This window comes from Elgaria multicarinata, chromosome 4 (assembly GCF_023053635.1).
Source record: "Elgaria multicarinata webbii isolate HBS135686 ecotype San Diego chromosome 4, rElgMul1.1.pri, whole genome shotgun sequence".
NCBI lineage: Eukaryota > Metazoa > Chordata > Lepidosauria > Squamata > Anguidae > Elgaria > Elgaria multicarinata.
This window is the reverse complement of record NC_086174.1, coordinates 50733554-50761517: the sequence shown is the minus strand read 5'-3', so window position 1 is coordinate 50761517 and position 27964 is coordinate 50733554. Positions and strand designations below refer to the sequence as shown.

The window sequence follows — 27964 nt, the reverse complement described above, 5'->3', positions numbered from 1 at the left end:
GGTAACTGACAAGAGGAGACTGTACATAGGCTGGTTTTACAGCCTTTGACAATTGACATGAGGGGGGAAAGGGTGCAGATCAAACCCTTAGCAGGCGGATCCCCAGGGTTTAAAGTATTGCTCCAACTCTTCAGGGTGCCCTTCTTCAAATCCCTGCTTGCCTGAGTCTCCAGCATGTCTTAGAGATCTACAAATCAACCCGTTTTCGCCCCCTTTCGCAGTCACCGATTAAAGTAAGTGTGTGTGTGTGTGTGTGTGTGTGTGTGTGTGTGTGTGTGTGTATGGGGGACTCAGGCCTAGTGTTAGTGGTGGGCCTGGCCCAGGTGCTGGGGCCCTAACAGCTGCCCAAGGATGCCACATGCTGACCTTTGGCTTGCTGGTTGGGTTGGGATGCAGTCAGTAAGTGAAATGCCCGTTCCCTTCAGTGAATGCTCTGTTCCCCTTTTGGCAAAAATTGACAGGACTGCTAGGGACAGGGATTTCTTTTGCCCCCAAAATAAAGCTGACCACCTCACCTCCCAGCCTGGGCACAGTGAGCCAGCAGGGTTTTGGATGGGGTGAAGCAACTGTCGCAGATTCTCTCCTTCCCAAAATCTCCATAGGATTGCTCTGTAAGCCAGGTATGAAGGCGTCAAAAATTAGATATTGATAAAACAGCAGAAAGAACAAAAGGTGAAATTGTAGTCATGGTGGAAATTAAATACACCTTTTGTTAACTACATTGGCTTTTGTTGCTTTCATTACTACTACTACAACAGAATTTTTAACCAACAAAATGCTTCAATTTTATCCTCAAAGCAAGCCTGTGAATTGGGTTATTCTTTTTGTTGTTTTACACATGAAAAATGATGTTTGCCCAAGAATGAAGGGAATCGGAGTCCATCACACTGTACACAGGACCCCAATTTTCTATGGTGTATATCCAGTTAAGCAGCATTCATATGCACATACCAAGCTCAATGGGGACTGCTAGACCATTGCAGTATGATGTGCATCTTATTGTGCACACAGATCACCTTTGCTGCATGGAGATACTTTTGTTACCCTTTTGTCAGTGGAGGCTGGTGGCTCTGATGTTCATGCGGCAGTGAATCCGCTATGGGTTTCAGTCAGAACCCTAAAAGAGCTCTCCATAAGAATATAAGGAGTGTCATGCAGGATTTGACCAAGGGTCCATCTAGTCCAGCATTCTGTTCACACAGTGGCCAACAAGCTGTTAATCAGGAGCTCACAAGCAGGACAGGTGTGCAACAGCACCCTCCCACCCATGTTCCCCAGCGACTGGTGTACATAAGCGTACTACCTTTGATACTGGAGGCAGCATATAGCTATTAAAACTAGTAGCCATTGATACCCGCGTTGACATCGGAACTGCCAGTCTCCACCACCTTGTGCAATTACTTGGGCAAAGCAATCATCTGTGAATTTTAATCTTAGAACTTTATTTTATGATGATTTTAATTGGTAAACCACTTTAAGAGGTATAGCCCTTAAAGGCAGGATATAAATACCTAAAATGAACAAATAAAATAATCTGGAACTATAAAATTAAAATAATGGCTAAGAGCCCAAACTAGAATCTTTAATAGGAAAGATATCATAGAACATTAATAGAATACTAGCAAATGACATATGTGTAAGAAATGCAATTTTCCAGAGTCATATTTTTTAGGTGAGTATTTAACACATGACTTTATATGACTGACACAGTAGATTGCTTCCATATCATATGGTAGGAACTTTTTTTCTGCCAGGGGCATATTAAAAGCATGATATGGGTTTTCTTCTGGAGTTTATTGCAGTCTGCTTTCCATCACCAAGTGTAAATATTTCAAACTACAAGTCCAGTTTCTTTAGAGAGCGATATTATATTTCATCTCTGATAATGCAACTTTTAAACACAGACCTATTTGGAGGACTCCCTTCCTTTTAATCTATTGGGTATCTGTTTATGGGCCTGTGGCATGCAGGCCACTGCATGCCACACTCCCATTTTTCTTTCTTTCACACAAAGGAACACCTAGCCATGGGGAAGGCACTTTTTCACAGCACCATCTCATATGGGTGTGTGATGTATGCCAAGTGATTGCAGTTAAGACGAAGGGACCGCATGCTCTAAATGAAATCTATTTGAGCTTTACTGCCCTAAATTATGTTCTACACAAGTAACCCAAGAGGCAAAATGACATCTGAATTATTAATATCAGAAGTTACTGGAAGTGGGAACAACATTTACTCACATATGCCATATCAGTTCCCTTGCATGGCATACACTTTATAGGAAAATAGCCTAATTATTACTAAGTATTCCCCAGCCAGCACGCACAGGACTGCACCTTAAACTGACTACAGAAGGTGAATGTGAGAGAACAAATAGTTCCATGACACTTTTACTTTTGCATCTCTTCCTATTTCAATACAAACATACAAAGCCAGGAAATGGGAATCATACAGCCTTACATTAGAAGAGTCATTTTAGCAAAAAAAGTGATAATTCTAGAACTTTATATTATTGGTGTTTGGGAATTATAATTGACATTTCCCACCCACTCCTGCTCATGACACACACTCTGTCTCAGGTGAGGCTTCTTGACAGGCCTGTGGTCACAGCTGAATGGTCTGCCTGTCTGTTTGGCACACAAAAAATGTTCTAAAATTGCTAAAAATTGGCTGGATGGCTCACAGTTTAAGATTACATTTTGGCTTACCCATGGAGCTTGGATGCAAATAGCATTTGGTTTGGCAAGAAACCTGGAGGAGATTCAGCACACTGTGTTGCTGGGTGGCTCAAGAAATAAACTCTTCAGATTATTTGCTCCTGAGAGAGGGAGTAGAGTACAGCCTGTAATAATGAATGCGTACAAGTCACATGGCATTGGCTCATTTTTCTTTCTTTAAAGTTTTTTTTGTGTAGTAAAGCCATCATCTCCAAAAGGCAACATCACGCAAAGGGAAAAGACAAAATGGATGCCAGAAGATGCTGGGACCCAGAAAATAAAGCTTGCTAACTCACCTTAGGGTGCAATCCTGTGCATGTTTAGGCAGAAAAAAAAGTCCTACTGGCTGGAAATACTGGGAGGAGTAGAACATTGTTTTGCCTAAACATGCATAGGATTGCACCCTTACTCCGATTTTCTCCAACAGGTTTGGGCACAGCGACTGCAGTATTTGAAAGTGAGGAAAAGAGAGACAGACTATCTTATGGTCGTCACCTATTTCCCCACCCATTACAGAAGAGAAAGTTGGTTACCAGAGTATTCAGTGAGAGGCATGAGGGAAACGGAGGGAAAGAGTGTGCACATCTGGGAAAATATTCTACAGCCTTCCCAATCCTGGAGATCTCTAGGTGTTTGGACTACAACTCCCAGCACTGACCATTGGTCATGTTGGCTGGGACTGATGGGATTTGGTTCGAAACATCTGAAGGCAGTAAGCTAATATACACCAGTTGCTGGGGAACATGGGTGGGAGGGTGGTGTTGCACCATGTCCTACTTGTGGGTCCCTGGTCAATAGCTGATTGGCCACTGTGTGAATAGAGTACTGGACTAGATAGATCCAGCATGGCTCTTATGTTCTTATGAAGGGCCCTGAACTGGGGAAAGCTGTACTGAACATAGAATAAAAGAATAGTAGAGTTGGAAGGGGCCTATAAACCATCGAGTCCAACCCCCCACAGGAATCCACCTTAAAGCATCCCTGACAGATGGTTGTCCAGCTGCCTATTGAATGCCTTGATTGTGGGAGAGCCCACAACCTCCCTAGATAACTGGTTCCTAGGGAGGGGGACAGCCAATCGATTTCTCTTGAAAAGTATATTAAAATGTATTCACTCAGTAAGGAATTTCTTTTCTTCAAAAGTCTGAAAAAGTGTTCTCTTAACCATAGAAACAAACCAAAGTTGGTCAAATCCCCAGACTGCAACACATTGCCTCCATGAAAACTGTTCATTTGAGGTGAATCTGGGCTTGTGGACATAGGGAAGGGCATAGTGATGATTGAAACTCCATGTTATTTCTTGAAATTCTCCAGACTCTTCTGCTGGATTCATCTTCAGTGCTCCCAGACATAAGAACATAAGAGCTCTAGTGGATAAGACTGAAGGCGTTCTTAAATCCTACATCCTGTTTTCCACATCGGCTGACCAAATGCCTCTGGAAGTCCACAAGCAGGGCTTGAAGGTAACAGTTGTGTCTGGCTGTTATTCTCCAGCGCCTGATAATACAGCCTCTGAACTGGAGCCATCATGACTAATAGCCATTGATATGAATCCTGTATGAATTTATCTAATCCTCGAAAACCAGCCAGCTTGGTGGCTATCACTACATCTAGTGGTAGCAAATCCCACGGTTTGACTATGCATTATGTGAAGTAATTCCTTCTGCCTGTCCTGAACATTCTATCATTCCGCTTTATTGGATGAAAAACTTCTCTCTATCCATACAGATTCTCCCAAAGCACTAGTTCTATTTCCAATGTTTCAGGCAGCACAATATATAAATACTGGATTTATAAAAGGTCTTTATTGTACTGATATTTATAATTCAGAGACTAAAATAATAGCCACAAAGTGCAATTTTCATATATATATATATATGAGAGGAAATAATGGAAGATGCATTCATATTACCAGTCTATATACTTTTGAGAGAGGAAATAATGGAAGGTGCATTCATATTACCAGTCATCTGTGTAGTAGAAACAGTTGAGTATTGTAGGGCTGGGGAACATATGTCCCCCCATATGTTGATGAAGTACTATCCCATCATCCCTCACCATTGGGTATGCTGTCTGGGGCTGATGAGAATTGGAGTCCAACAATATCTGGAGGCTCCCCAGCCATGAAATAGAGGCTTAAAATCATTCTCAGCGCAATCATTGCCTATCATTCAGCAACTACAAAGATGTCTATTGCCAGCAGTGGATTTCATGCTCAGAGATTCCCATCAAAGGGGTAAAACTTAAAATTAGTAAAATAGTCACTATGACTTTAAAAAGAAAGGATGTCTGTTTTCCCAGTGCTAAGTTCCTTGGTATCATTGCCCAGAAGAGTTCTATCAAAAATAAAAAGGATGAGGGGACGGTGGTGGTGTCATGGAACTGTTCTGCTTAAGAGCACCTATGAGTAGAAGTTGTGCCATGGATGTCTGGAGAAAAATGGTATTTAAAACTAATTCCAGAGTTAGCTGCATTTCCTTCAGACCACTCAAAGAGACAATGCATGGGGCAAAAGGCAGAGGATTTAAGTTTATTTGCTCTGTCACCAATGAGCCTTTCATGTGAACCAGCAGCCATCACACTTATATGTGAAGTGTTTGCATGCCTCAACAAAAGCACCTTAATGGAGGCTTGTGGCAGCACGCAAGACACTCCTGATCAAGACCTGCTGCATCTTCTTGTCATTGGCCTTGAAGGAACTTGTTTGAGGGTTAAGGACTTCGCTAACTCAATGTCATCAGTTTTCATTAAGATTTCTAACTTTACAGTTCCTTGTTTGGGATTTATCTCCCCACTCCAATATTACCCCTAATATGGCTATAAATCCCATTGAACTTAACAAGATTCACATAAAAGATGCTTTCAGGACTGTGTTCTGGGTTTCCAGCAACCTTCCACAGAATGGGACATAACCCAAAGTTCTTCTTGTCATCGTCATCACAGTTTCAGAGATGGAAGTAAAGTTTGTAAATCTTTCTCAGCCTCTTTATCCTTAAAAAAAAAAGGGGGAGGAGAGAAAAAAAGAACGAAAGTTACACAATTACATCTGAAGAACCACGCGGAGTTGCTATATCCCAATGCCAATAGCTGCATCAGAACAAGATATTATTTTCAGTGTTAATAGTCCAGGACAACACAACTGCTTCATTCTTCCTTTTAATCATTACACAAAAGTAAAGTATAAGGCTGAACTAAGGGGAGGAGGAGGAAAAAAACCCTAACCTCATACAGTGCTTTTCCTTTCCAACTTCCTCCTCAACAAGTATTAATTACATACACTTCTAATGGACCGTAATTAAAGGTTTTCATCCCCTAACTGCCACCTTTGGAGGCGTTTCAGTGAACCCAGCGTTCCTGCGGCTTGAAGCTTGAGACCTGTTTTTTTTTTTGTATTTACCTTTTCTAGGGCACCTGAAACACAGGTATTCAGAGGGCCGCTATGATCCACTGCAGTAGTTATGCTGGCCTTGGTGGGGTTTGCATCTTGGGTTCATTTGGTGCCTCTAAGCAAGTCACTGGCCTTGAGCTCTAAGACCCGTCCTACACATAGCCTGGGTGGTTATTTGAAATGCAACCATGGGGGTGGCACATCTCAAAGTGGCAAGTTGTTTGTGCCAAGGTTGTATGAGGTTCGGAGGTCTCCATCAGGTTTGGACACCTCTAAGCACACCACTATAATTTAGCAACGGTGTGGTTGAATACAGTGGGATTATATAAATATTTGCTTGCCTTCTGGAGCTGCACTTCCATCATGTGCTTCCATTTTAAACAGCTTCCTACACAAACTCAGGACTAGTATACACATGAACTAGTCCTGCATTTCAGGCAAAGCGCGAATATCATTATTGGAGCTTGGCTAGCTAGTCATTGCACTCTGGCAATTGTCAGTCTCAAGTGCCAGACTTAAAAGTGACAAGATACACTGACGAACTGGACAGACTTTAGCACTGCAATGTTATTAACATTTAACAAGAGATGTTTAGATTCCCAGTAACAAAACCATTCTAGCCAACACCAGAGAATTAATACTTCTATAACAGTAGCAGTAATCAACATAGCATAGCGAATTTATTTCTAGTTATTACTGTGAACAGCAGGGGTGGGGAACCTACCAGATATTGTTGGACTACACCTCCCATCATCCCTCACCATAGGCCATGCTGGCAGGGGCTGATAGGTGTTGGAGTCCAATAACATCTGGAGGGCCACACGTTCTCCACCAATGGCGAAAAGGATGCAGAAGAGACTAATGAGCAAGAAAAGTGTATGAGAGAAGGCTGAAGTGACTTGGTAATTTTAAAATATGGAAAGAGATGTTGATCATTTTTATATAAAGTTGAAAGAACATCGGCAAGAGAAGAGAGAACAATTGTTCAGCTTACCTGCTGGGGGTACAAAAAGAAAAGGCCCAAATATGGGTACAAAAAGAAAAGGGTCAGAAAAGGTTCAGATATGTTTTGAGTGTGAATGAGCAATAATGACGGATAAACTTGAGTTCTCCTTCTAACGTGGCAGACAGTTGCAGAAGATACTTCCTTGTTTCTTTAACCACTGTTTCTCAAGTCATCTGAACTTGGAACTGTGGCTTGGCTCTCTGCAAACCAGGCTCTGATCCTGGTTTGTAGGGAATGTTTAAACCAGTTTCGCTGTTCAGAAGTTATGTGGTCTAAAAACTCACACGAGGAACTGGGCAAACAAGAGGGAGGAAGAAAGAAGGAAGGGAATGCTCAGCTCATCGCTTGTTCACACTTCAACAGACATCTACTACTTTTAGACAGGCAAATTGCTGAATTTCATAAGGTCTTTCTGTTTTGTTCCTATATCTTCCTCTATGAAAATAAAGGCACAATCTGCCTGAAATCACTTCTCTGCAGGACCTATTGAAATTAAGGAGAACCATGACATGTGAACAGCACTACCAGAAGCATGATGGAATGATTATACCACCCACCCACCCCGCTTTCCAATTTAAGAGTGCTGGTGCCCTGCAGTGGACAAGAATGCCAAGTGGGAGTCAGGAAAACCGCACCTCAGCCATGAACTCATGAGGTGGACTTAGTCAGGCCACTCTCTCTCACCTTCAGCAACCCCCCATCTGCAATATCGCAAGAATAGTATTGGTCTGCCTTACAGGGCTTGCATATTGATTACAGAGATAATGTATGTGAAACGCTTTGAACACATGAAATGCTAAGCTTTCTTATATATGTGGAGTTCTGAACGTGCAAAATTTTCCCATCTTCTTCTATGTATATTTTACTATTCCAATAAACACAGAGACCACAAAGCACCTTGAAGTTTATAGAAAAAGAACAGGACAGCCCATGTGCATTCAGAACTCCATGGCCACATCAAGGCCAAAGATAGCTTTGGGATGTGCCCTGTAGGATTAAATTGCAGAAAAACAGGCTTAGATTTAACAAAAACATGGACTTAGAAATGGCATAATAAGGAATAGTTTCATAGCAGGACAAACTACCTAGGAAGGTTTTGAAACCTTATGTCTTCATGCAAAAGCTAGACACTCCGCTTGTCTTGAAGCTCTGGATTGGACTAGACATCTTCAACAATTTGAGAAATCTGTCCAACTCTATAATTAACATATTTGCTGAAAGCTTTCATTTGATAGGTCTTTCAATGGCAATAAGATGATGTAACTAATCAAGCAATCAGTGCCTTGAAAGGTATTTATTGTACTCATTGTGCATCTTTGCCAAAATACTGACAGTAACAGGAAGAGATGTCAGATAAAATTTCCACAGCATATAACCGAGGTGTCTTATCCAAAGCTTGCACTACAGAATTGCTCATTTCAAAATTCTAGCATCAGTAAATCATCATGAGATATAATTTCACTGAATCAAGCTGTTGTTCCCTCTGCCTCCCACTCTCTCCCTCTCCCTTTTAAAGTACATTTGGAGAGTATTTTGCATGGTGGGTCTTTGAGCTTGGCAGCGTTAAATAGTACTGCAGGATAAGTGACTACTGAATTGCCAGTGGTGATTTTAAAACACACAACTTCAAAAGTAGACAGCAGCAATTCTTGTGATCACTGTGACTCACTGCATTGCATGTTGCCAAGTTCCTTGTTAAAATAAGCATCATACATCTCGACAGTCATCTGTTTAAATGTAATTTCAAAATATTAGTTTTTACCCTCTCAAATGTGTGATTGCAACCAGCCATGTTGGGAAAGTCACATGCCACCTTCCACTCTACAAGCAAATCACCATATTTCATAAGGTTCTGAACATGGGACTTCCCTTTTTTGTGTGTCAATGGCTTACCCTATGGAACTAAAGGCACAATCCACAAGGAAACACTTTGCTGCAGGTCCTATGGAATTAAATGATAATTGCAGAAGAGAAGGACTATTCCCCCCTCCCGCCCCAATGACCCTGCACAAAATGGTATGGAAATATCTTTATGATCTGGGCTACCAACATGACCATAACATTTATACGTTACTGATAATGCACGGGAACGAGTAACAGAAGGGAACCTCTGTGGCAGCAATGGTGTCAGAAAGCTAAGCACACTGATTTGGCTTCAGACCCACCTCCTTGGTGACTGACAGAATTGCCAAAGCAGTTTCGCAGTACTTCAGCGCATTATTCATTTGGCCAAGATCTTTGTAACACTGGAATGTGGGGAGAAAGGAGAGAAAAAGCACACCAGGCATTGAGTTAGCAGAATTCTGTGTCTTACATTAAAGAAAAGTAAAAAAAAAAAAACCCCTGAGTAATTACCTTTGCCAAATAGACATAATTGTATTTAGAATATCGAGGATGTATTTCTTCAGCCTGAGTAAAAAAACAAAGAGAGAGAGAAATGAGTAACCGTATAGTAAGACTATCATAAAGTATGATAGTATAAAGTGTTGGTTATCACCTTTAAAGCCCTACATGGTTTGGGTCCAGGCTACCTGAGGGATCGCCTTCTCCCATACAATCCGCCCCACATACTCAGGTCCTCTGGGAAAAATCTACTTCAGCTAGCAAAAACTAGATTAACAACTGTTACCCAGAGGACCTTCATAGAATCATAGAATAGCAGAGTTGGAAGGGGCCTACAAGGCCATCGAGTCCAACCCCCTGCTCAATGCAGGAATCCACCCTAAAGCATCCCTGACAGATGGTTGTCCAGCTGCCTCTTGAAGGCCTCTAGTGTGGGAGAGCCCACAACCTCCCCAGGTAACTGATTCCACCTTCTCCCAGACTGTGGAATAGCCTGCTGGAGGAGACTCGTCAATTTAACAGTCTATTAGCATTCAGGAAAGCTATAAAGACTGATCTCTTCCGGCAGGCCTACTCAGTGGAATTTTAAGATGTTATTAGAATGTTTTTAAGGATATTTAACAATGTACTGCACATTATGTTTTAATTCAGTTTTATGTATTTTATCGTTTATTGTTGTTCCCCGCCTTGATCAAAATGGAGAGGCAGGTAAGAAATAAAATCATCATCATCATCATCATCATCATCATCATCATCATCATCCATGTAATGTTCCTTATTTCTCCTAAACCTGGGAGAAATAGGTAGTGACAAGCAGCAAGTTCTAGGCCTGGATTTAAGCACACACAACTGAGCTGGTGGAAGTGAACTTCCCCACCCTCTCTTTCCCATGGCATCCTCCCTCCCTTCAGCCCCCTGAAAATGCATCACAGAGGGTGGGGAGTAGACTGTGGTGGTGGTGGTGGTGGGGCTAAGTGGGAAGAAGGGATTCCCCCAGTTTGGAGGGATTCCCCCTTCCCCCAGCACAAAAACCTACCCCATTTAGCAGGGTCCCCTAAGCCTTTGTTTAGCATTTGCAGGAGGCTGGAAGCTCTGTGGGGACGTTTATTTCTTCCAGGTCAGCTGCCACGCACCTAAATCTGGACAAATCGCTATTTGTCAGTATCTCCCATCATTTCTGTTTCAACACTGCAAGATGGAAGCAGAGGGCCAAAAAGCAGTGCAGGTCTCAAAAGTGTGACACAGGGTGACACTGACCCTGTTCAGATGACACGCTAAGCCACAGAGGTTAAGCATTTTAAGCATTTTACGGCATAGCCTGTTGTGTGAACCATGACTTAGCGTGTCATGTGAACCATTCTGAACTATGGTGGCTATATAACCATGGTTTAAACACACTTGCTAACCATTTGCTGCAAAAGGGTTAGCAGATTAACCATGGCGTAGTGCATTGTCTGAACAGGCCCATTGCCTTGACATCTTTTTGGCACCAATAAATTGCAGAGGCTGTCATGACAGGTTTCATTCTATTGACAAGCCATAGGCTATAACAGGTGCAATTTTCACACAGGGGCATATATAAACAATTCTCCAGATGAAACTCTTGGTGTTGTATCTTTGAAACAGCCCTAATTCTAACAGATACTGACACAGCAGGTTACTGAAATGTAGTTTAGGAGAGAAAGGCAGTCATTCTTCCACAGGTACCTTGAATTTATTGCTGCTGAGAACAACTTGTTGAGCAAACTTCTTGAACCCCAGCCACTTGGTAGGTGGGCCTTTAAAGAGAAGTGAATTGGAGGGGGGGGAGAATGTTAAGGAATAGTATCTACCTTAAGAAAATTCTGCAAAGCTTCATGTACTGTGGAAGTTGGCAGAGTCCCAAAAAGAGCAGCAGCTATTTTTTTCTCCATCCAAGACAACTGAGCTACCTTTGGAAACCCCAGGAAAAGGGGAGAGGGGGAAAATACATTTGTTTAGAAATGCTTTAAAGATATGAAACAAAATACTGTTTTGCAAGCTAATTGTCATAATAAACTAACGTCAAGAAAAATGTGTTCTTGAACCACTTCTGAAAAAAAATGTTGCAGATTAGAGCCGTGCAGTTATATTTTTCACACCTAAACAAATAGTCACCTTTGATACTAACCTGGGTATTTGTTAGTATAGAAGGAGGAAAGGAAAAAAATACCTTGGCAGATTAAAGTTGCACACATATAAGGAGAAGCCCAATTGAACTCACTGAAGTAAACATGACAGATTGGGTTAAACAATGCAAAACTCACCAGCATCTTAGTTGAATATTTTGGCTTCATTTACTATAACTACTAGGTACAGCACCAACATCAGTTTGAGGGGCAGGGAGGAGGAGTTGCTATAGGCCCTTTCAACCGTTGACAGGAATAGAGTCAGGATTGGGATTCTCTTGGGTGTGCCAAGCACCCCACAGCTGAAAAATCTCCCTGCCTGAGCTTACGGAGGTGGTCTTGGATGTGATGTTGAGTCCTCCCAAAGCTTTTAGTCTAACATCAACATTCATGATGAGGCTGCTGTGTTTGATGTGGCTGAGGAATTCATGGCAGACATAGCAGTCATACGCCTGTCTCAAAGTATATCTAGCTCAACACATGTGCCTAGTCTTCTGTACTGGAGCGGGGGAAAGTGATCCATGGGTCAGGGAACCGAAAATGACTCTGTCATCATGGACAGGTCACTATTTGGACTATATGCTGCTTCTAACCTCTGCAGTAGTGGAAGACCAAATGGTCTGCCTTAGGAGATTTATGGATTCCTGTTGTCCCTGAGGGAATTTCCCCATAGCTTTGTCTGGAGGTCCTGCAGAGGTTTTAAGTTGGTGCCTGAAATAGGGTAATGACTATGGCTATCGATAGGATCACCCCCAAACAGATTCTGACTACCTTGAGTAACATTTGCATGCATTGAAAGGCTTATCTATGGGCCAAACGGAACACTCTTGTAATGATACATAGTCGCTCTGTTCAGAAGACACCTTAAACCATGGCAAAAAGCATTATTCACCATGGTTAAAGCTGTGGTTTAAGGTGTCTTCTGAATAGGGCCAGTGAAACTATGTGTGGTAGGGATTTTTTTTTACTTCAATGTAAGCACGCACAGCCCTGATTTGCATCAGGACTGTGTCATTCCAAAAGGGGGAGGGTTAAACATTTCCACACACCCATCTTCATAACAACATAAACCCCACCCCCACAAACAGAGGGGGCACTGAAAAAGGGGGGACACAATTGAAGTCAATTGTGCACAAGTAGGTGGGGCAGTATGAAGGGGGAGGAATTGAAGGACAAAAATGGGCGAGGAAAGGTTTAAATGGTTTGGGAGAGTGGAAATGAAAACAAGTGGGGTCAGAGGGAATTAAAAGACACAATTCCCTTAACAGTAACTGTTCAGAGAACAGCTGTTGGTTGATACACAGATATTTTTTGCATGGAAAAGCTGATTAGCACATATAGTGACAATTAATTAAAATAAAACTCAAACCAAATTGAATGAGTATTCCCATGTTGGAAACTGCCATCATGGAGTAAGCACACAGACTCTTACTCTTAAGGTCTCTTCCCCCTCCATTTTTTAAGGGAAGTGCTGTTTAACAATTTTACTGTTCCTTATTTTTCAACATCCTGGAGTCTTGTGGTCAGACATCTTGCTCACTTAGACACTCAGGGACAATTGTACATTAGCATTAAGTAAGCTGATCCAAATGAAGCATATATGGATTGATGGAAGTTTTATCCTGAGTGGAAATATTGCTTATATAATATTCCTATAGACCACCCAAATTTCTCTCTCTCTCTTCTCACAGTAGCACAAGCTGATGAGTCCCACACAAGGTTCATCTGTGATGTCATATCATAAGGACCTAATTTTTCCATTGTAGTATTTATAATTAGCTTCTTAAAGCCAGTGGCTTGAACATAAATTATGAGATCTGTCTGGCACTATATGTTTTCTTACAAAATGTAATAAGAACTGATGTAGAAGGTTTCAGTTTCGTCTTTTTACTGGCTTAGTTTGATTTGTACTGCTCAACAACCCTTCCTCCCCCAAAGAGGAACTGTTTTACTTGGCTCTAGAATTTTTTTAAAAAACAACATCCCCAACTCGAGTAGCACAAAAAATTACATACATTTTGCCAGTTGCATGCATGCCAATGACTTTATATTCTAAACACCTTTATGGGGAAATATATCCAGTAAAATCTTTAGTAGTATTTTAATTACTGAGGTTTACCATAGCATTTTTTTTAAAAAAAAATTGATATTGCCAGCTGGAGAAGTTCTAGGAATAATTCTGTCCTACTCTTGAGAATTAAGTCAATTGTGCAAAAGGCACACACGTGTTTATGCCACCCTTCCCCAACCAGATCCACTCCCAATGTGTTGGACTACAATTCCCATTGGCAGTGCTGTCTGCAGATGATGAGAATTGCAGTCCAATACATCTGCAGGACATCAAGTTGGGAAGGGCTGGTTTACGCAGTTCAGGGTTGTAAATAATGTTATTTAATTGCCAGCTTTGTATCCTCCTTCTCCAAGGACATCAGGGAAGCATTCACACTGTTATTCTGACAAGAGAATGTGACTGGCCCAAGGTCAACCAGTGAGCTCCAAGAGCCTGCCAGTAAAAATGGGTTATGGAACAAATGAAATGCAAATACATACCAAATTGTTCCACTACTCTTAAGAGGTGGGCAAAAGGAAACCAAAAGACAACCCCTCCCCCAAAAAAGTCTGATTTTCAACTTTGTCTCAGTACAGTCAAGACTACTTTTGAATTCAGATCTTTACTGGAAAAATACGTGCTATTCTTAATTTTTATGTACTCCCACCCCTGTTTTCCTCCTAATAGACTTAGTTTAGTTGAACAGTCCTGCAAGGTAGATTAGGCTGAGGAATAGTGAAATTGCCCAAGGCCACTCCATGACTTTACAGGTGAGTAAGTATTTTCCAACATTCAAACGATGGCCTTATGGGCCCCTTCCCACACTACTATTCTATGATTCAAATATTCCAGTCATGGTACCAAAGCAGTTGAATAATGAAAACAGTGTAATCCTACAGGTGTCTCCTCAGAAATAAGCCCCACTGAGTTCAATGGGACTTACTCCCAGGTAAGCGTGTACAGGATTGCAGCCTAAACATACTGAACCCCACAGTGGCTCCACTGAATCAATGTTCTCCTTTTGCAATTAACCTAGTATATGGAATTCTGCTTCCTTGTATTTTAATAGATTCCAGATTTCATCCAATTCTTTGCTTCAGATATATGTTTTCCATTCTGAAATAGTCTGTCTAGATTACTTGATAAGAACAACTATATCATCTGTGGTATTTTGGATACTTTCCAATTTGGCTACAATGTTCTCTTATCTGACCTATAGGAATTTGATACTCTTTCAGTCTCTAAACATTGTGGTGTGCTAGGTAAATTTAATAACTTGAAACAGAGATACTAGTTATGAATAGACTGTTCTTTATTGTGAAAAGAACAGAAACGTCTGGCATGTTTATGCCTTGATCGATAATGGCTTTCAGGTACAAACAAGCGACATACTTGATAAATTACACTTCAGGTGGAATCTCTTAAGCCGAAATTACATCTCTCTCAAAACACATTTAATTCGTTAAATTGCAGCCTTGAAAGGGGGTAAAATCCTATCACTTGTGGATTTACTAAATATGGAACTATATCATTATAATTATTTCTGCTGCAGCTGCTGCTTTTTTAAAAGTTTGCAAGATAGACTAAAATCCAAAAGGCAACACTTAAAACCCCCCACTAGTATGGAGATTGTCAGAAGTGGTTTAAAACGAATACATCCAGAAACTCTTCAACTACTAGACAGAATACAGTATCTGGTTGAGCATTTCAAATATGGTTAATAAATGTACAAATGACCTGTGAGCCAAAGTATACTTTTCTATGATTTTACGGTCTCTTCAGTACCATTGAGAGTGAAACTGAGAAAACATTACAAAACTAGCCTGCTGCAGATTTGTAAAGGGAAAGCAGCCCCTCAACATTGAAGCTAGGCTCAGATCTCCCCTACCCAAACCTGAACTCCAAAAAATTGTAATATAGAGATTAATATGGATGCTATCATGAGCGGTGATCCATCCAAGGTAGACAGAAATAGGCCATCCCACTGATGTTATCAAGTTTCTATGCTACTAGGCATGAAACATGAATAGTACACAATACACCGATTCATCTCTGATGTTAAGAGCTCTACTGGTTGCTGATTAGCTTCTGGAATACATTCAAGATTCTGTCATTTATCTTTGAAGGGAAATCGTATTAAATTGCCCCTTTAGGTTCCATCCCCAGGCCAAACCCAATGCTCAATTGCATGCACAAGCCCTTGTGCTCCACTGACTCACACACAGACATGACACACTTTTATAGGTTTAAAAATTGGTCTCCACATGTGTGTCTATTTATTACAAGTTTATGGGTTGTATCCAAAGGTGTCACATCCCTAGCAAACAGCTTCTAGCACATGTGGAAATCCCATTTTCATCCTTGTGCAAGTGTCAAATCCAATACTTGGATTCTGTGTGTAAGCACTTTCACAATCCACTATGCTAGCCATTGCACAAACACTTTTATAACTCATTATAACTTCATTACACCTACATAATAGGTGACAGTTGTGCTACTTTTCTTGCTAGCATCACAGCCCTGTGTCTTGCAAAATTTATTTATTTATTTATTTATTACATTTTTATACCGCCCAATAGCCGAAGCTCTCTGGGCGGTTCACAAAAATTAAAACCACAATAAAACAACCTACAGGTTAAAAGCACATTTACAAAATACAGTACAAAAATTGCTCAGTTGCACATTTTTTAAATGGGCTTCTGCTAAGTAAAAGACTCAAGGCTCATAACACACTTACTTCATAACACCATCTTCCACTTAGGTAATATAAAAAGGGATCTTGAGGCTTAAGCGCAATTGCTTTGTCTACATGTTCCTGTAAGAAAGAAAATAAAAACTGAGGAATTGCCTCTTTTTGTGTTTAACTGCCTGGACATAGGTTCCAGCCACAAACTGGAATTAACATATAGAGAGTATACGAGAGCACACTCCGTTTGAAGCATGAGTTGTTAACTAATCATCAACAAAAGCAATATCTAGCCAATAATTAAGGGGTACAATCCTAATGAAATCAATAACCAAGACTACCATTGATTTTAAGATGTGCAGCATTAATGGACACAAGCAAGTGTTTAACAGAGGTGGTAATCAGGCCACTCAAAACCTAACCTGGACCTGGAGAATGTTAATAACTATATGCTGGTGACTAACATCCTCTTCTTGGGCAAGGTGCTGAGTAGGTGGTTGCAGGACAACTCCAGGCAGTCTTGAAGGAAATGGATTATCTAGGCCTGGTTTTGAAATGGAAACTGCCTTGGTTGCCCTTCGTCAGGAGAGAGAGAGGGTCAGGGGGCGTGTGACCCCGTTGATTATCTTGGACCTCTCAGTGGCTTTTGATATCATCGACTATGGTATCCTTCTGGATGACAGAGTACGCGCTTCCCTTCTTCCAGTCCAAAGAAAGACACAGAGTCTGCTGGTCCAATTAATCATAAATATATTTTCTAGCAACCATCCACCACCGACTACATCAACTACCCAACCACAACATGAACATTACCTACAGAATATATACACAGGGTTTTCAACCTGACCAGCAACATCCCAGGTGCTGCTAATCAGCACACCCTGGCTGATGCAATTAGCTCTCTTCATTTCAGGAGCTTGGTTAACCCTTACCATTCAGGTCTGTAAAATCCTTTTTACTTACAGTGAATACACTGACACCCCTCCATTTTACTGACCTGAATGAACATACACAAAACAGTTTACATATTGTGATTTACCATATTCAGTTTCTCAATTAACTCTTGATGCCTTTTTGCACATAATGGTTTAGTCATCAGATCTGCTACATTATTTTCTGATTCACAGTATTCCAGATCTATCAGTCCATTATTTACAGATTGTCTAACATTACAATATTTTATATCCACATGTTTACTCCTGGCATGTATTCTTTCAGTTTTAGCCATCTGGATACACGTTTGGCTGTCTTCATTTACTTTTATTGGTTTATCAATTGGCACATTTACATCTATCAACAGTTGTTTGAACCACACTATTTCGTTACACAGTTCAGATAGTGCTGCAAATTCTGCCTCAGCAGTAGAAACAGAAATTGCATTTTGTTTCCTTGCTTTCCAGCCAATTATGGAATCAGCAAATGTTACCACAATGCCAGTGGTAGATTTTCTATCACTTCTGTCTCCAGCATAATCACTATCCACGTAACACTCCAGATTTGGTGTTCCTGATGAACTTAATTTTAAGCATTTGTCCTGAGTGCCTTTTAAATACCTCATTATTCTTTTTACAGCTTGCCATGCATTTGTTGTGGGTTTTGCCACCAATCTACTCAAAATGCTTACTGCATTGGATATGTCTGGTCTTGACCATTGTGCCAGGTACAACAGACTTCCAATGATAGATTGATAAAGGTCTGGGTCTTGAAAATATGTTTCACCTATATTCTTTTGAAAATCTACTACCATTGGAGTTTGGACACTTTTGCAATTGTCCATGTTATATTCTTTTAATAATTGCTCAATTTTCTGTTTTTGGTTTAGCAGAAAACTGCCATCTTGTGCCCTTTCAATTTCAACTCCAAGATAGTTTTTAATATTTCCCAAATCTTTCAATTGAAATTCTTTACCAATTTCCTTTTCAAAGTCTTGAATTTGTTCCTTTTTACTTGCCATCAAACAAAGATCATCCACAAAAGCTAACAAAATCATTTGTTTTTCTCCTGTTCCCTTGGTATACACACATGGATCTGCCAAGCTTCTTTTAAAACCTTGAGATTGTAAAACTTCATCTAAACATTGATTCCAGTTTCTGGCTGACTGTTTTAGACCATAAATGGCTTTGTTCAATTTATACACCATTCCAGTTTTTCCACTTTCATACCCAGGAGCCTCCATCATGAAAATATTTTCCTTTAGTTCTGCATTTAGGTAAGCAGTTGTGATGTCAAAATGATTGACTTCAAATTTCTTTAATGCTGCCAATTTCAAAGCTAATCTTACGCTCTCTGACCTAACAGTAGGTGCATAGGTCTCATCAAAGTTCAAGTGCTTTCTTTGTGTAAATCCCTGTGCTACTAAACGTGCCTTGTATTTTACTTTACCAGACACTAGAACTTTCTTTTTGTATACCCATCTGCAGCCAACTGCTTTCTGATCTTTAGGCAACTGTGTTGGTGTAAAGACCTTGTATTTTGCCATTGAATGCATTTCCTCATCCATTGCCTCAAACCATTTTTTAGATTCAGCTTTTGGCAATTCCAACACATCCTCTAAACATTGAGGTTCATAACTTACATGACACACTCTCACTTCCCCCACAGTGAATCGCTCTGGAGGTATGCCTTTTGTTGCCTTTTCAGAACGCCTGGGTACAAAGATTTCAGTTTCCCCCTCCTCTCTCTCTAGTTTAGGACTTAGAATGTCTGCTTTCTTTTCTGGACTCTTTGCTGATTCTTGTGATGGCTGCAAACTGTGTTCTGTCTCCTCACTATCACTTAGTGGCATGATTATCTCTGTGTTTGCATGTATTCTCTCCCAACCATCCTGTTCTGCAAACTCTGCTGACCTGGAAATTACAACTTTCCCATTGTTAAGTGCAAATCTATATGCCTTAGAACCAGGTTGGTATCCAACAAATCTCAGTTTCCTTGCCTTAGGCTGACCCTTTCTTCTTTGTCCCTTTGGTATATGCACCCATGCGTAACAACCAAATACTCTTAAATGAGACAACACTGGTTTCTTTCCAAACAGCAGATAATATGGAGTGTTGTTCATGACAGAACTCCATAATCTATTCAGTATATAATTCGCTGTTAAGATAGCCTCCCCCCAGAAATGCTTTGACAATCCTGAATCCTGTAACAGTGAGTCCTTCATGGTTTGTAACAAACCATTCCTCCGTTCTGCCACACCATTCTCACTGGGGGAGTATGGGTTTGTTTTGCGATGCCAAATGCCTTGCCGCTTCAGCCAACGTTGAAAAACACCTGCAAGAAACTCTCCTCCTCTATCTGTTTGTAACTGAGCCACTTTGTAGGAAAACCTCCTCTCCACCCAAGCAACCCAGCTTTTAAATGTCTCAAACGTTTCATTTTTGGATTTGAGCAAATAGCAGAACCCATACCTTGTAAAATCATCTACTATTACCAGTACATATTTTGCCCCTCCTAGGCTTTGTGGCAGTGGACCAATTAAATCTGCATGCACCAATTCAAATGGTTTTTTCGTTGACCTATTACTCTGTTTACTAACAGGGTAAGCCTTTGATTTTGATACTTTGCACGCTGCACAATCCAAATACTTGCCACACTGTTTTATGTTTAACCCTTCACACATTTCAGGCATTTTGGCCAAAGCTCTGAAATTTGCATGACCTAACCTTCTATGAAGTAAATGTATACAATTATCATGCACTGGTTTGTTATACATTGCAGTATTTACATTATCAGAGATATTTTCTTTAGGTAACATGACATACAGCCTGTCCTTTAACACACCTTTCGCACAGAGAATTCCATTTTTTTCTACTTTGCAATACATTCCTTTAAATAACACAGAATATCCATCCTGTGTAAGAGAGGAAACACTTAAAAGATTGTACTCTAAGCCTGGCACCAGTAATACCCCATCAAATGTTTTTTTCATGCTTGGCACAAACACTTGCCCTTGACCATGAACTGCAGATTTCTTTCCATCTGCCAAACTAACATGGTCTTTAGAAGTTGGATTCAAAGTCACAAAATCTTCTTTTCTGTTGGAGATATGCTGGCTGGATCCAGAGTCTAGGAGCCAGGTTTCCTTTTGCAGCTCATCAACTGCTCTCACCACTGAAACAAACTGCTGACGTTTGCCTCTTGTTAATCGCTGGTTCCTGGGTTTCTCAGCCCCTTCTTGCAGCTGAGCCATACAATTTCTTTTCAGATGCTGTGTTGATCCACATCTGTAGCAACACTTTACAGCCAGAGCTCTCTCTACTCCTCCGCTGGTCGCTGCCTCCTCCATGTCTTTTTTTCCTCGCAAGCTTATTTTTGCACGGGCACATTCCTGTGCTTTATCAGTCCGTTTCTGCTCCTCTTCGAGAAGCCTCCCAGTAAGATAATGCAAAGTAAGCTCTCTTTCTGGCATTGATTCTAAGCTGGCAACAATCATATTCCAGGAATCATCTAGGGAGCTTAGAATAATATATACTTTGTTTGCTTCTGAAAAAGTCATTCCTCTTACCTCCAGTTCTGCAAACAAAGTTCTCATGTTTTGCAAGTGCTGAGATAAACTTTCCCCCAGCTTCAAGCTAGCTTTGTATAGCCTTCGGGTTAAAGCAATCTTGCTGCCTGGAGTGTCACGGACATAAATCTGTTGCAAAACATTCCAGCATTCACTGGATGTTGTTAACCCACGAATGTGGACAAGTTGGCTGTCTTCCAGACCCAAAATTATACATGCTTTAGCTTTTTCATCAGCTCTCAGCTCTCTTGCAGTAGGGTTTACTGGAGGATTACTGACTGCATCCCAGAGACCTTCCCTCCGGAGGTACATTTCCATTTTAATGCACCACGTTAGGTAGTTATGTTCATTTAGTCGGTTCAAAGGAATTCCTCCACTCACCGCAACTGCTGCCTCGGTTTCCATATCTTTTGGTGTTCTCAGGCCTCGTTACAAAACCTTCAACAGCTCAAGAAGATGCCTTAAGCACTGCTCACCAGTGGATCCACTCAAACAGAATCAGAGCTTTCAAGTCAGCTCTGGGCCCATAACCTGACAGAGTACGCGCTTCCCTTCTTCCAGTCCAAAGAAAGACACAGAGTCTGCTGGTCCAATTAATCATAAATATATTTTCTAGCAACCATCCACCACCGACTACATCAACTACCCAACCACAACATGAACATTACCTACAGAATATATACACAGGGTTTTCAACCTGACCAGCAACATCCCAGGTGCTGCTAATCAGCACACCCTGGCTGATGCAATTAGCTCTCTTCATTTCAGGAGCTTGGTTAACCCTTACCATTCAGGTCTGTAAAATCCTTTTTACTTACAGTGAATACACTGACACTGGATAGGTTGTTTGGGATGGGAGTTGGAGACATTGTGCTGCAATGGTTCTGCTCTTACTTGGATGGCTGATTCCAAAAGGTGGCCTGGGGATTATTGCTCTAAGCCTTGGCAACTGTGCTATGGGGTTCCATGGGGCTTTATTTTATCCCCTATGTTGTTCAACATCTACGTGAAACCGCTGGGGAGGTTATCCGGAAGTGTGGACTGAAGTGTGATCAATATGCGGATGGCAGTCAAAGCTGCTGCATGGACTGCGGAGGATGATGGAGCCAGGGGAGGGGGGAGGGGGGCTTACCTGGCTCCATCGCCACCGCGGTCCGTGTGGCAACAGCTGCGGAGCCAGGGAAGGGAGCTTACCTGGCTCTGCCGCGTTCCGTGCAGCAGCGACGATGAAGCCAGGTAAGTGGGGGATGGGGGCTTAACTGGCTCTGTTGTCCGCTGCCGCCGTGGTCCGTGCAGCGGCTTCGAATGCCGCCCACGCCTAAGGCTGGAAATTGGCCTATTTCCGGCCTTAGATGTGGGCAGCATTCGAAGCCGCTGCACAGACCGCGGCGGTGATGGAGCCAGGTAAGTAGGGGAGGGGGGCTTATTTGGGCCCCATTTTGTCCCCCCTTCTCCATTTATCTGCCTCTGCCGTCCGCCGTGGAGGCAGGTAAGTGGGGAAGGGGGGACAAAATGGTGGCTGAATATCAATCCGGGTCTTGATCTGGATCCGCAGTGGATCGGGGGAGGTCCGGATTGACCCAAACCAGTTCAGGCCCGATCTGGAAGGTCCGGATCAGGATCAGAAGTGGTTGAGGGAGGGTGTGCATAGCCCTAGACAGAGAGACTGTTAGTGGGTGATTCATCTGCCCAGCTTGGTGATGGCCAACCTGTTCTGGATGGGGTTGCACTCCCCCTAAAGGATCAGGTTCACAGAACTGTCACTTTAGGCACAGGTGGATTTGGTGGCATGGAGCAACTTTTATCAGCTTAGGCAGATTTATTTATTTATTTAAAACATTTCTTGGCCGCCTTTTACGATAGCTGGATAAGCCAACTACACCCTTTTATGGACAGATACAGCTGAGCTACAGTTATCCATGCTCAAATAACCTCTCATCTGGATTAGTACAATGCATTATACAAGGGGCTGCCTTTGAAAAAGGCCAAGAAACTTCAGCTTGTCCAAAAAACGACAGCGAGATTGTTAACAGGGACTGACCAATGAGATCATATTATGCCAGTATTCTGGCTGCCAATCCATTTCTGGGCCCAAGTCAAAGTGCTGATATTAACATTTAAAGCTTTAAATTGCTTGAGGCCAGATTATCTGAAAGATTGTCTCCTTCCATATGTAACTGCCTGGACCCTAAGATCATCTTCAGAGGTCCCTCCCTGGGAGCCCCAACCCAAGGATGTGAGGCGGGTGGCTACCAGGAAGAGGGCCTTTTCTGCTGTGGCACGCTGGCTGCGGAATGAGCTCCCTAGAGAGGTTTGCTTGGCGCCTGCATTGTACTCCTTTCAGTGCCAGGTGAAAATCTTTTTATTTTCCCAGGCATTTTAGCATTCTAGTCTCTTAGTTCTGCTGTTTTAAATCTGTGTTTTGAATCTCTGCATTGCTGCTAGGTTTTATTCTGGTTATACTTTTATACTGTAGTTTTAAGCTTTTATATTTTTTATCGTTTCATGCTGTACTTGTGGTATTAATTTTTATGACATGCCCATAGAGCTTCTGCTATTGGGGAGTATAGAAATGCAATAAATAAAAATAAAATAAATGCAAAATAAGAATCAACGGGGAAGTATATAACAGAAACACATCAGTACACACATCCTTCTTTGTCTCATGCTACTCTTTGGACATTCTTGTTTGGGAGCAGTACAAAAATCTTGTGGCTGGTTCATGAAGTCATACGTAAATCTTTTTAGTTTGAAAACTAGTTCATGCCGTCTGGTAGCAGCATGCAAAATAAATAAATAAAAATAATCTCTCCTCAACATAACCCTGGCATTAAAGCATGCCCCCCCCCACCAGGCAGATTTAGTTTTACTCTAAACATGGTCTTCAAAACAGCCAGGATGAGGTAATTTAATAATAGCAACAGAAAGCTACCAAAACCATACCTTAAAGAGATAGCCATTCCTGATTTTGTTCTGTATACTTTCAACCTGAGACATGTAGCCACACATCACTGCAAACCTGAGAAGGAAATAGTGAGAAGGGGTGGTGTGATGTCTTGGAGTGCGAAGTATTGAACATTCATGATCATTTTAATCACAATGATGACTGAGGCCATGGCTAGACCTAAGGTTTATCCCTGGATCGTCCAGGGGTCAAACCTGTTCATCTAGGTGCCACACAGGGGATCCAGTGCTCAGGCAGGGGTGAACCCTGGATGATCCCAGCATAAACCTTAGGTCTAGCTGTGGCCTGAGAGCCTTAACAAGAATTCTTCAGTATTTTTAGCACAAAAACCACTAGAGGCAGGAACTGTTTCAGCAGAGGCATATGGCAGAATGTCTCTTCCAAGATGGTGCCCATGCATCATCTAAAAATAAAGATTGCTCCTTTATTTTTGTTCAGAACAATTGCTCTGTTCACATGCATTGTTGTACAGATGTGCAGTGCAATCTGAAGCTTGTTTACTCAGAAATAAGTTCCACTGAGTTCAATAGGACTTACTCCCTAGAAAACATGCTTAGGCCTGGAGTTTCAATTGAATAATTAAATCAAAAAGATTAATCAACTAAGGTTTATTTAACAGGGCAACAGCCCTGCTTTTAATGTATGTATATATACCTGCCAACTCAAAATCTTCTCAGCTCATTTTGAGTCAAATTCCCATGTACAACACTCAGATTTCGCATTTTCAATTGTATGTGTGTGTGAATCACCATTGATTCAAAACCATCCAGTTGGTTTTACACACTGAGGGTTCACACTAGTTTGCCTCACTCATCCCTCCCAGCTGTCCTCCACTCCTAAATGCACACCACATTTATGTTTATAACTGGGGTGGTGGACACATTTTTTCACAAGGCTTGTAGGAAGTTTCCCATCTGTATGAGTAAAAGAATGCATTTTTCTAAATGTTCAACCACTACAGTACAAATTTAGGATATTCCTCTATCCCAAAAGAGATGATTGAAGCCAAAATGGAATATCTTTCATGACTGTCCTGTCCAAAAAAATTCCTAAACAAGAGTTCTGACTTGGGAAAGTCAAGGAATTTCAAGTATTTGGAAGAGGAAAAGGTACTAAAATTTTAATTTCCCATAAGTTCCAAAAATGCAGGCAACATTTTCTCTCTATACTCACCCCCCTGGCTCATTAGCTGCTAATCAGATAAACTCAGCATACCATAGCTAAACGGATTGCAGCCAGAAAAGAAAACAATGAAATGCAAACAAGCTAATCCCGCATTTCACAGAATCTCCAAGTCTTTGCGTGACAAGCAAAGAAAGGTGCTGGGTTAAACCAGTTAAGGGCGATATTTTTGTATCTAAAGGCCTTTCCGGACAAATAAAAAGCTGCTTATTTTTCTTAGTATAAAAGTCACGCTAGCTACAATCTGGGGTTCATAATGCCAGATCTGTCCTTTAGAAGGGGAGTCTGGGGGACTCGTTTAAGGGGATATAGATATTCTGTATATTTATTTCCCCCTTTTAGATAAATTAATCTAAAATTAACCCCAGATCTATGCTACAGCATGGAAGAGACTAAGTATACAGTCTGAATGAAGTTAACAAAAAGCAGAGAGATAAAGGTCTATGGGTTAGATCCATAAACACATTTAAATCAATAAGACTTAATTTAGTAATGACTAATTGAAGCCCCATTGATTTCAGTGGATCTACTTGAAGCATGACTAAGCCTGAACCACAGCCCCACTTTTTTCTTTTCCTTTTGTTGTTGTTGCTGAAAACCATTTGAAAGTACAGAAATACATTTTAACTTCAAGGTAGGAAATAATTTGGCCCTGGGAAGCGGATCTGTCAGATGGGGAGGCAGGCACCACAAGGGAAGCAAGAAAATTTGGTAACAGAATTGTAAGGCAAAAGACTATGGGCTTCTCTACATTGAAGCAAAAATCCCGCACTGGCCTCCTAAACTCTACAGTGGGTGAAGAATTGAAAAACTCAATCATAGGGGCCACTGAAATTACATCTGTCTTAAACAATTACTCCACATTGGTATCTATTCTGAAACCTGCCCGAAGCCGGAAACAACCTGCCCCGAGAAATGTCTTGAAGAAGAGCCCTCCCAAGTGGTTTGACAAGGAATGCCAAGTAGTAAAAAAAATCTGAGAGATGTATACAATCAATACAGAAAGGAAAATCAGGCTGTTCTACCCCATCAATATTATCTGATTAAAAAATACTATAAGACACTGCTGGCTCAAAAGAAGAGGCAAGCAGTGCAACTAGGGTGGAAGGCTCTGATAGATTCCTCATTAAATAACAAACCCAAATTATTTTGGAAACTGGTCACTGATGCCTTGGGTGATGCTTCAGGCTCAATTACCTGTAATATTTCAGCTGACATTTGGGAGAGCCATTTCTCCAAAAATTTTATGGACTCTAGGGAGCAGTCAATTGAAAAACTTTCTTCTCTGGAACCAAATTATCTACCAAAATGGGACCCAGTTTCCCCACTTGAAATAAAGGCTTTAATTAAATGTCTTAAACCAGGAAAGGCCCCAGGATTAGATTTAATAACCTCTGAAATCCTGAAGGCCAAGCTAGATTGGTGGGCTCCCCTTCTAGCCAATCTTTTTACACATATTAACAACTCTGGACAGCTCCCCTCAGAATGGCTGGAGGCTGTTGTGATACCAATATTTAAAAAAGGTGACAGGGAGGTTCCATCCAATTATAGGCCTATTAGTTTACTGTAAGTTGTGGGGAAGCTGTATGCCAGTTACTTAAATACAAGGCTCACCACTTGGCTAGAAGAGGAAAATATCCTGGGGGAAGAACAAGCCGGTTTTAGGAAGGGCAGATCAACTCTTGACCATTGTTTAGTCCTAAACCATCTGGCAGAAAAATATATGAATTCTTATGGAAATGGTCTGTTTGTTGCTTTTATGGATCTTAAATCTGCCTTTGATACAACATCAAGAGAAAGACTATGGACTAAGTTACAACATTCTAGCATAGACAAAAGATTGTTGCACCTTATTAAATGTTTATATCAACGCACCACGCTCCGAGTAAGGTGTGGTTTGGAGGGTAACCTGACAAAACCTATTTTAGCCAACAAGGGGGTTCGCCAGGGTTGTATATTAGCCCCTACATTGTTCAACCTCTATCTAAACGATTTGATGGGGAACTGCTTAGCATCTAACTTTCATACACCAAAACTGGCAGAGGCAAAAGTCCCTCTATTGTTGTATGCAGACAATGCTGTCTTAATGGCATTGTCCAAAATAGGCCTTAAACGCTTACTTCGAGTTTTTATGACTTACTGTAAGGATAATCTACTCACAGTTAACTTCAGTAAAACAAAAATTATGGTATTTTCCAGGTGTAGAACAACAAACAAGTGGTTAATAGAGGGACAGCACATAGAGCAAGTTAAGAAGTATAGGTATCTGGGTATTGTGTTTTCCTCCACACTTTCCTGGGCTACCCATAGGCAGGCTGCAGTTCAAGCTGCCCAGAATATCAGTAAGGCAGTTTTTCGGTTTTTTTATATCAAGAGGGGACAATTAATTCCTGCTGCCCTACAAGTATTGAAGGCTAAAATTCTGGCCCAGTTGCTGTACGCTATCCCAATATGGATCCAGGGATTTAATACAACTGCCGAGAGTGGTCTGTCAAACTTCTTGCACTCGCTTTTTGGAATGCCGAGGTGTGTGCCATCTGCTGCAATGCGCCTGGAGGCTGGCCTAGCATCTATAGAAGGCAGGGCTTGGTCCCTTGCCTTTCGATATTGGCTAAAGGTTGTATATGCCAATTCATCCCAAAGCTATCTTTATCTTTTGCAAAGGGATGTTTTTACCAGTTCATGGTTTAAAGGTTTTACTGTCAAATTGTGTATATTAGAATGTAAGCCTATGTGGCAGGGCCTTGCTATTTACTGTTTTACTCTGTACAGCACCATGTACATTGATGGTGCTATATAAATAAATAAATAAATAATAATAATAATAATAATAATAATAATAATAATAATAATATTAGGTCTATCAATGGATTTTCTACATACACAAGATTACTCTGTGGTAAAATCCATAGTAGAACAACGGATTAAAGATATAGATTTTCAATATGCTATGACAAAGGCACGCAGTTCCTGCTCTCC

General features: G+C 41.2%; 1 protein-coding gene across 2 annotated transcripts in view; it reads right to left on the bottom strand.

The window, feature by feature from the left end:
- Positions 1 to 5219: 5219 nt before the first annotated feature.
- RMDN2 (regulator of microtubule dynamics 2) overlaps positions 5220 to 27964 on the bottom strand; it is a 40059-nt gene continuing 17314 nt past the window's right edge. For both annotated transcript variants that reach the window (XM_063124264.1, XM_063124263.1), the window contains exons 6-11: positions 23782 to 23857; positions 16389 to 16466; positions 11287 to 11385; positions 9467 to 9520; positions 9277 to 9357; positions 5220 to 5708 (exon numbers count right to left, since the gene is read on the bottom strand). In XM_063124264.1, coding sequence (XP_062980334.1) covers positions 5655 to 5708; positions 9277 to 9357; positions 9467 to 9520; positions 11287 to 11385; positions 16389 to 16466; positions 23782 to 23857 — 442 coding nt within the window. In that variant the 3' untranslated portion in view covers positions 5220 to 5654. The remainder of the gene's footprint in view (positions 5709 to 9276; positions 9358 to 9466; positions 9521 to 11286; positions 11386 to 16388; positions 16467 to 23781; positions 23858 to 27964) is intronic.